Source organism: Amblyomma mixtum, chromosome 9 (assembly GCF_055824585.1).
Source record: "Amblyomma mixtum isolate Tamu chromosome 9, ASM5582458v1, whole genome shotgun sequence".
Lineage (NCBI taxonomy): Eukaryota > Metazoa > Arthropoda > Arachnida > Ixodida > Ixodidae > Amblyomma > Amblyomma mixtum.
The window spans coordinates 67,879,133-67,889,504 of record NC_143020.1 but is presented as its reverse complement, the minus strand read 5'-3'; the positions used below and the strand labels follow the sequence as shown (position 1 = coordinate 67,889,504).

At 48.9% G+C, this 10,372-nt stretch overlaps 1 protein-coding gene across 1 annotated transcript; it reads left to right on the top strand.

Annotated features, from left to right (window-relative positions):
* The first annotated feature begins 3,977 nt into the window (after positions 1–3,977).
* On the top strand, positions 3,978–10,090 carry LOC149329507 (TNF receptor-associated factor 6-like). The gene is made up of 2 exons (XM_089562271.1): positions 3,978–4,395; positions 8,542–10,090. The coding sequence occupies exons 1-2, from the start codon at positions 4,111–4,113 to the stop codon at positions 9,649–9,651; spliced, it is 1,395 nt and encodes a 464-aa protein (XP_089418397.1). The 5' UTR covers positions 3,978–4,110; the 3' UTR covers positions 9,652–10,090.
* Positions 10,091–10,372: the final 282 nt, after the last annotated feature.

Below are 10,372 nucleotides of genomic sequence, written 5' to 3'. Positions count from 1 at the left end.
AAATAATTGGAAACGAAAACGGCGGGGAGAACGAGAAGAAAAGGAAAGGGTATCACATTTCCGCTCTTAAGCAGGCTTAAGTACAATCCTGTAGTTTGCGTCATTACTAACTCTTCGACAGCTGCAAGGCTGTATGACGTCACAACTCAAGATACTCGTCCCGTGCAAGGGCCGACGTTCAAAGATGTCGCGGTATTTCTCTGTTTTCTTCTTCACTGAGAGAATTGCTGTTGTGGCATGCATACATCACACGTAACTTTGATTCTTCGTTTAGTTTCGGTCGATTTTATAGCGATAGCAGTAAAGTGCGTACACCCCTGGGGTGTAGAAAAGAAATTTCCTTTTGTCGATTATAATGCCGGAACATGACGCAAACACCATTATGACATATCAGAATGTAAACTATTTGCGAAGAAAATAAAATTAAGATCATATGAGAATCGAACCGGGGTCCTTGCGTAGTGGGTCAGGTGATTACCGCGAACGTTCCTGCCACCGACAGCCACCGACGTTCGCTATGCTCCAAGTATTTTGGGAGCACAAGGGAATAAACTGGCTGTGTTTCAACTCAGCTGAGCTAGGAAGGCTTTGTAAAGGATGGTTAGCGACGGTTTAGCTTTTGTACATTTTTATTGCTTCATGACTTCATGATCGACAGCAAATTGTTTCAGCGAGAGCAAATCACGTGATGCATCACGTCCCACCAGTGCAAGAGCGAGCCTCCAGACCGGCGGTTGGGGCAGCGGTGGTGGTGGTGAAAACTTTTGTTTGGCGGAATAGAGTTTGGGAGCCACAGAGTGGGCCCGCTACATGGTCGGCGTCCCTAGTCCGGGACACCGCATGACGAGGCCCCGTCTCTCGCCCATTTCACCAGAGCCCTTTGGGACTCAAGAGAGGAGCAGTTAAGGAGGGCAGTCTCCCATGCCTCTACGGAAGGGGTAGGTGAAGGGGGGAGGTGGGGATTTTGAGTACATGCCCCCACCATGTGTAAGATACCACAGGTCTCCCCACAGTGCGGGCATCACCCATCCCTGTTATTATCGTAATGTTTGGTGATTGCGGGACAGAGTAGAGTACCTGTCTGCAGGCGACTTAAAGTTCGCTCCTCCGTCTTACTCAGCCCCTTTTCAGGGGCCAAGAAAAGGCTGTGGTTGTCGTTATAATGTGTTATGATTTTCCTGAACCGCAGAAGCGGCTGGTTTGTCTGCGAGCCAGAAGAGTTTGTTATGAGGAGACCGGTGAGTAAGCGCTCGTGTAGCCGCGTCAGCGGCCTTATTACCTCGTAAGTCCTGGTGGCCAGGAGCCCAAATGATTCGTTTCGGTTTTGGGTCAGTGGAGGTCCGTATTAGAATACAAGCTTCTAAGGGGTTGATCTCCTCTGCCAGGTAATGATCGCATGCTTTTCGGGAGTGCGTGATGATTCTCGAATTTGAGTGGGCGGCAGCAAGCGCTATCACTACTTCCTCGGCTCGAATTGAATCGGCGCAGCGGCGGACGTGACTGCCAAGCGCGTAGCTATGGCGTCGATGGAGAGGAAGATCAATGCACCTATCACGTACGATTTTGCACATGCGGCGCGCCTCCCGTTAGAGGTCAAATCTAGAAGCCCGATGACCTTCAGGCTCAGCATGGGAGGAGTAGCTTTTTGCTCTAATAATAAGAGCCCTAACGAACGGCTTTGAAGCAGTTCCTTCGTGGTGCTCTGTGTTCCTGCTATACGCGAATTTGCCTTTGAAGAATTAAATACGAACTTCATGCGCTATTGGTATATAGGCACATATCCGATGGGTATCAACACCGAGCAATATCGTCCATTGCCTGTTCCCTAGACGGTTCGCAGCTGGCCTAGCGCGAGCATTCCGTCCCGCGGCACTGCCCTCTCATCGTCGTCTTCTACGTAACACAAAACCGTGCTTTCGCTCTGATTCGAATGTCGTGAACATTCTCTATAGTTTTTATTTACCAACTCACCCACCATAAGTACTGTCGTCACCGCAACTCCAAACGGGGAAGAAAGGAAGAAAATGGCGAACCCGTGAGCAGCTTGTCGCCATTCGCGGAAGCGTTATCATCGACATGCTTATCTAGCTCTCAGGGCTGCTGCAGCGCAGAAATCTCCTTATCTCCATTTCCCTTTATTTTTGTTCCTATCGCCAGCGGTACAAAGCTACGTGCCTTGCCGCTCATCGCTGTTGCTTGTATGACTTTTGCCTAGTTCCCCGTAACTGCATCGCGGTACCAGGAGTGATGATGTTGTTGGTTAACTACGCTGGTATTGGTTTTTGATTTTCGCATATTCTATGGTTTACTGTACTGTGCATACACTGACTCATGACATTTAGTGTACGTGTGTGTATTTTGATAGCGCGAGCGCCCGCGCGCCACTGGAGAGGGGCATGTCAAACTCGTCGCAAGCCCGCGCTGCCACATCGCCTCTGTTTTATGTGTGTTTACTTCACACCATTGGACACCTTGCACGCTCTTTTAGCGAGCGAAGCCCTGTGGCAGTCTCGTTGGCTCAGTGTTTTGTGTGAAAAGGAAAATTTGTGTTTGTGGGAAGGAAAGGCGCAGTAGCTGTCTCGCATATCTGGCTGGACACCCGAACCGCGCCGTAATTGATGGGATAAAAGAGGAACTGAGGGAAGAAAGGAAGGAAGAGGTGGCGTAGTGGAGGGCTCCGGAACAATTTCGACCAACGGGGGATCATTAACGTGCACTGACATCGCGCAGCACACGCTCGCCTTCTGCGTTCCGCCGCCATCGAAACGCGGCCCCCGCGCTCGGCTTCGATTCCGGGTTCTCCGGCTTGTACGATAAATTACGGCAACCACGACTGTATAGTAAAATGGCCTAGTAAGAACTGCAACAACAGACACCTTTAGCATGCCATGTACCGTGTTACCGTTGCCGTTACCGGAATACAGGAAGGCCACTCACCGCCGGTTCGCGCGCGCTGATTGGTCCCGATGCTGCAGGCGCGCGTGCGGCTGCCGGGTACCTGGCGCCATCTGGCGCCGTCAAGGCGATTTACGCATGCGCACTACGCGCGGGCTCCCGGTATTCCGGTATCACTAACACAGTACACGGTATGCTAAAGGTGCCTAATAGCAACACCAACGCGTTACCGCATTGGCAGAGCGGTAGCCCAGCTCTGATAAAACTCTATATTAGCTCTGAATTGATATATCTTTTTAATCTTGACTACGACTGCTTTAGTACAGAATTTAAGGCCGAATATACGAAAAAGAAACAACTGTATTCTTGTGGAACGAGCCATGACTGAGATGAATTTGCTGTAACGAACTCATTATTCGGCTTGTGTAACACAATATCACTGTCGCTGCTATTATTGCTTGGAAAGTTCTTGTCATTTCCTTGAAGTGCAAGGCGATTGCACTTAAGTAATCTAGGAATTCATTTTACCTATACAAAATTAGTTTCGTTTGGAGGTAACTTACTTTAAAGACTAGTTAATAAAAACTAAAAACTTACCACTTTCCTATCAACAAGTGTGAGTAAATGTCAATTCAAGGAGCATTTATGAATTTTCTCGTAAATGTTCTCTTAAGGACTTTGCCTTTTTTTAATCCCTCTAAAATGCGAAAGCGATGAGGCCTGCATTAAGACATCTGAAATGAAATTTCATTATCAAACCCACTCGTTGTGCTTTGCTAAGAGAATGCGATATAAAAATTGTGAGTGCTGAGAATTTTGATATGCACCCAGCTGCAGCAACAATGTTAATCCAATGAGACAGAATAAGTGCGCATGTAGTTGTGAAGTGCCAAACGACACTTTTTTCTATGCTCCTGTATTGCTTTTTTTTCTTCAAAGAAAGAAACCGAGATTTCGATGCGAATGAACTGTTCTGGAAGAACGCTGAAAACCACACGGCGGACGCAAGGTCAATTGGCGGACGCAGAAGTGATTGCCCAAGCCTAGCCAGTCGCGAACGGCACGGAGCCATCAGGGAGAGGGTGCAGAGCCACGGTTTAGCGATTGTCGCCATGACGACGGCTTAGAAAAAAAAAAAGAGATAAGAGCGGCCTTTGGCGGGGTTCATGAGGAAGTTCCATCAGTGCTCACTGCCGCGGGCGTGCGTGTCGAACGATGCCACCTGAAAGTACGCAGTACACGTCGGTCGGATTTTCCGCGGAGCTGGACTGGAGGCCCCTGTACTACCTCAAGCCTCTTCCACCGAACAGAGTTTGCAGTGCTTGCGGATTGGTGCGCCCCAAGACGGAACTGCTTCCATGCTCCCACACGCTGTGCGAGTCGTGCTACGTGCAGTGCGCTGAAGAAGGCCAACACGTCTGTCCGCTGGACGGCTGCGAGTGTCAGGACGAAGACGTCGACTGGAGGGAGTTCCGCGCAGAACAGCTCCTGAGCAGAGAGGTGAGCGAGGTGGAAAAAAATTAAGGGGGGGGGGGGGGGGGGCACTTTGTTGACCTAAAGTGCGGTGAGGCGAAGGCCTTTAGCGCGGTGTTGCTGCTTGTGTCACCGGTGTGTGGTTAAGATGCTAAGCTTCGCCTATAAGAGTGGAACGCGACAGCGTCTTGCGACGCTTCCAGGGAGTCCACAGAACGACATCGCCTGTACGGCTCTACGCCTTGCTAGACGATAATTGGTTGGTTGGTTTATGGGGTTTAACGTCCCAAAGCGACTAAGGCTATGAGAGACGCCGTAGTGGAGGGCTCCGGAAATTTCGACCACCTGGGGTTCTTTAACGTGCACTGACATCGCACAGTACACGGGCCTCGAATTTCTCCTCCAAAGAAATTCAGCCGCCGCGGCCGGGATCGAACCCGCGTCTTTCGGACCAGCAGCCGAGCACCATAGCCACTGAGCCACCGCGGCGGCTACACGGTAAATTGGTTTTTGAGGAACAGAAAGGTATCTGTCTCGCATATATCGGTGGACACCTGAACCTCGCCGTAAGGAAAGGGAGGAGGATGGGAGTGAACGAAGACGCCGTATTAGCCAGTTGTTCATTCCTAGCCATCGAGCTGGCATGGCGGAGTGATTAGCGCGCTCGTCTCGCACTCCGGAGACCTTTGTTCGATTCCCCAACTCGACCAATTTCCTACTCGGTTTTGTTTTTAGGTATGCGTCCGAAACGCGGACACATTTGCTAACACGTGTTGGTCACGACACTATGAGGCATTGAAGGCTTTTGCCTTAATTAGTGGAAACACACGGTCTGCAGGTGGTCGAGGGTTCGACGGCATACAACCTGGTCAGGAATCGTGGCTTGATGAGATTCATTGTCTATGGTCAAGCACATATGACGCTACGGCTCACTTGTTCGCAAATTTTTTTGCGAACAAGAGAGCCGTAGCGCTCCCGAAACGTCATTTGTGTTTGACCATAGTCAATGACCAGTGAATCTCATCACACGGTCTGTAGGCGTTATTGCCCGCTTCGTTGGGAGCTCGAAGTTTGGAGACATACCACTGACAGCATGCGATTTCTCTGTCACTAAAAATGGAACAAGTGACTAGTTTGCCAGTATGTGAGCGTATCCTCTTAACCGTTTCAAACTTTATAGTACAGCCGAAAGCTTTGTGAAAAGAAATACGGTATTGTGTGCCGTTCGGGAGAACTCGCGCAGTCGGCCGATTTTAGGTGCCGATTTTGCGCATGCGCCTTCAACAACTGTTGCGCTTCGATGAAGGGAGTTACTCCCGCATTCTCGAGTGTGCGAGTTCAGCAGCCGTTAGCAGGCTCCGGTGTTTTTGCTCCGATTAAAAACCGCTGAAAATGTTTCGTAACCTTTGAGCCAGCTTTCTGGGTGGCGGTAGGTGTAACAATATTGCCTTACGGCTAGTGCTCATTTGGGAAGTGCGTATGCGCGGAACGTCAGTGTATCAGATTTAGAAACGACGAGGGTAGCGCGTGTGTGCGAACTCTGTGATCAAAAGAGAGATGTTTGCGACAAACGAAGAGCATGAACAAGTAAGTTTGAGAGCGGGCCTTTTTCTGGGCGTTGAATGGCGATAAGTGCGAACTACGCATGCCGATAAATATTCTGGCTTCCTAGAGCATCAAACTTCCTAGAGCATATGCATCAAAACAGCAATGCGTTCTGCGATGTATGAGGGAAAGCGGCCTATCTAGAACTTTTGCATCCAATCACAATTTCATTGTTCTTAATGTTTCAGCTCAGAAAGGTGCAAAGCGACAGCGTCATAGGCTGGCTAGGCGCATATAGCTCTCGCTGTCCGCAAATTCGATAAGGGATGGAACCATGGCGGGCATCTATTGCCGGCGCAGATGCGCGTCATGATGAAAACGTTCGCTGCCTGCCTGTTTTGAGTGTCAAGGTCTTCCACGAATATGCGCATCCGGCGTGGCCGCACAAAGAAGCGAAGCGACACAGGAGTCTGGAGGCGGTGCTTCGTGTCGTCTGCTATGAGGCGGCAGCACGATGCCAGATGTTCAAGCGCTCTTGCAGGCAACACCAAACACTGCCTGCTGTTCGTCTGTCTGTCTCCATCGCTTCGCTTCTATGTGCGGCCACGGTGAGCCGTGTTGGTACTAAGAGCGGACGACGCTGGATATATTGTTGCTTAGCTTCCTTTACGGGTGCAAAGTTGTTTTTTAAATGTTTGCTGGAATATACGATTCTGCTGCGTCAAAGGCCAAAGAGCGCCATAGCGTAAGGTATTTTTGTTTGCTCAAGGTGAGGTCAAGGAACCATTTCCCAAGCATTTCCCCCTGATAAAAGCCGAGCGCCAGGCCAGGGGAAGCTTGTACAGTCGAGCTCTATTTGAAGGTTATCGTGCGAGCGTCGACCGGAAACATGAACAGCGCCATGGCCCAGAATTCTCCGCCGAGGCGAGGGAGGTATCAGGCCAGCTTTCCTCACTCTTTTTGCTGTTCTTTCAGCGGCCGTCACTCCCTGCTAGGCTATCAGTTTCTTTTTTGTGTGTGGTTCTGCGAACAGGCAGTGATCGTAGTGCGCACGACGTATTCTTTGGTATTATTTGGTGAACAAAGGCGATATGACGAGGCGATGCTGCGTTGATATATTTTTTCCAACTTCAAAGTCGTTGAAATCAAGAAGTGCCAAGAACTGGCTTTACCAGATCTTCCCCACCAATTTTGTTATCGCCCGCGAAGAAACGCAGTAACCAAGTCCACACTTTATTGCAACAAATGTAAAGCTTAGAATAGAGAGAAAGGGCGGTGGGTTTGTCGCGGGGGTAATGGTTGTTGTATGGAACAGCGAACGAGGAAGAGAAGAGTGCAAAATCATGATTGTTCCTGTTCCAAAACCGGCCGCTAGGTGCCTGGAATGCTATGCTGGTCGACGCTCGCGCGATAACTTTCAAATCGCGCTCGACTGTACCTATTGTATCAGCGGTGGGTACCCGGCGGCACTGATTTTTTTTTTTTTTGTAAAAGCTTCTATTCATCACTTTCAGAGGTTCAGCTCTCGTCTACATAATAACTGCAGCAGTAAAATTAAGGTTCAGTATCCCTTTAAAGAAGCTTTCAAAGAGCTGAGGCGTCGGTATCATCGGGGAAGCGTCGCTTTTTTCTGTGAATAATTCCATGCTATTTTCCGTCATTTGCTCTGACCTTGATATACCTTGAATATATTAAAAAGTACGTAGGCAAAACTTGGTAACCCAAACTGCGGGATTCATTCCGTCGGAGCACCTCATTGGCGTTCAAAAAAAAAAAGGCGGTAATTGTGGCACTTCTCGATGTACTATCGGAGAAAAAAGTGGTATACTCCACGTGGCGGGAGCAGGAGCAACGGAAAAGTGCATTGCAACGCAATCTACAGGCGGCATCCCGGACCCAGATAGCCCAACTGTGACCTTAGTTATCAGCAGACATGTCGCTTGGCTCGTTTCAATGTTTCAAAAATGCGCTGCTTCCACGACAAGTTGGCCATGTGCGCGCGGGCATTTGGTCGCATCATGACGGTGCGCGCCCCGGCTATCGAGCCGTATCTCGAACGCGCAATGAAAGAAAAGAAGACACAAAATGAAAAGAGGGCCACCAGATTGCTACTGCTACGGCGCCCTGTTCCATGATCCCATTTTTGGGGTTTGCATGGTTCAAGATTTAGGCTTCCAGCTTCCTCTCGTCAGGCAGTTTGCTGCTTGCACGTAGTTACGCGATGATAATCTTCTCATGGTCGTCCTAAGCATTTGGTAGTGAAATTACTCGAGTTATTGAGAATTGAGATGAGTAATTGGTAGCGTATTCATTATTCTCTGCCCCTTTTCGTAAATTTCACTTCACGTGACAGGCCTCAAGACGTATTAGCAAAGTAGGTGGGGGAGCCTTTCTGACGTTCCGCACTCAATCCTCAGTATGAAGTACATAACATCGAGCGAACCACATTTGAGTGCAGCATTATGTCCTTTCTGACCTACTCATCTGAGATCATTCAAAGTGTAAAAAAAGATCTGTACTCTCATAGCAATGTTAACCCAGTACTTCGCACCCGTATGTAACCCTCCTATCCTGTATTGTTTAAGTTAACAAATGAAATAAATAGTACTTACGGCTTTATTCTTGCAGGTGGAGTGCTGGAACAAGCAGTGTGGCTGCGAGACTGTGACAGCAGCTTCGGAGATATCCCGTCATTTCCAGCAGAATTGTGGACACCACTCTGTATCGTGCCCCAAGTGCTCTACCAGGATTCTATGCAGTGACGTAGGCTCGCATCTGAGATCAGACTGCTTGTCGCCGGCGAGGCGTGCTGAAATCGAAGACCCAGTACCAGTCGGCTTCAAGGACGACAAAACGTACTTTGAATCCTTCCGAGCGGCGTTTGAAAAGCAGGCGAAGGAAATGAGGGAACTTCTTCAGCAAATGGTCGCTGGTAACGCCATGCATGATGACAGGATCAACGGGATCTGTCAGGGCATAAACACTCTGAAAGAAAACCTAGAACAAGAACTGGCCGCTCACAGACAGCAAACTCAAGACATTTTTAATGAGAAGATACGTGACCTCACCGTCTTTAAACAGGAAGCGGAAAAGATTTGGAACACACAAGCTGCTCAGATTAACGTTGTTTCAGCAAGCATCAACAGCCTTGAAAAAACGCTGAGAGATGAACTGGTCAGTGCGACGAGCGGGACTCGAGACCATATGACGCAGACTGTGACTGGCATCAAAGCTGAATTGAAGAAAAATAACGACAAGTTACTGGACAAAATCAGAGCAACCTTGCCGCACACTCAACTCTTGGTAACGGTGTCCACCTTCACTGTACCAAGTGTTCGAGCACTCCAAGAGAAAGCTTTAAAGGATGGCTGGGCGAAATATGAGAGCGAGCATGTGTACCTGCGCGGGTACCGCTTATTGCCAGGAATCTACCTGAAAAAGCTCGGTGAATCTGTGCAGCTTTTTGCTTTGATGACCCTTTACAAAGGTGACATGGACGACTCTGTTACCTGGCCATTCCAGCACAAAGTAAGGCTGAGCATTGTGCACCCCAAAGACGGTTCGAAACGGGAGTACGAAGGGGAGCCAGAGCCTTGTCTAGAAAATTTCCAGAGGCCCTCAAAGCTGCGTAACAGAAGTGTTTACTTCTATGGTAACGCGCTCAGCTTCGGTGAACTACTCACTAGCGGCTGCGTTGAAAGCGACAGTCTTCTCGTTCAGTTCGAGTTGCTGCCTTGATTTGAACCTGAGTGAGCACAGTAGCCACTCGGTTTATAGGAGCCTGCACCACTGTTCAGAACATATTGTTTGTGATTGAGTAATGCAGATTTCGATAGGTTATAAACTCTGCATAGAATGGAAACAATTTGATTTGTCTTCGGTCATGGTAGTGATTTTGAGAAAAATGGAAAGAAAGTAGCTATTTTGGTTTGCTGCCACTGGCCCACGAACTTCACTCGCGTTGTTTAGGCGACTGTGGTAGAATGGTATTGGGGCAACACGTCCCCCTGTTTTACTCCTTGCAGAGGCGGCTCCAGCTGAAGGCGCCTCCGTTCCTGTATTGAAATTTCGTGCCCTCTAAAGAACATTGCATGTTTTCTCTGATGCGAATGCTGAGTTTTGTATTGCAGCGTATCTCAAAGCATGTGTCTAGAAAATAAAAAGTGGCGGATTCTCACACGGACTGATGCAGTGAATTTCTGAGAGGAGAAGGCTTTTGAAATTTGCGTTAATTTTATTCCGTTTGCATTTAGAAGAAGCGGTCTTCTTGACGTCCGGCGCAGTGTGTTTGGATCAAGAGGCTTTTAGCTTTTGCCCACCAATGCTTATGAACTTTAAGCCAATGATCGTGGTGGTTGCCTTTGATTGTATATATGATTTCTACCTGCGCAAACACGTCCGTTCACGGTAAAAGGAACTGAAGCACTGCTTTCTGCCCCGCCGCGGTGGCTCAGTGGTT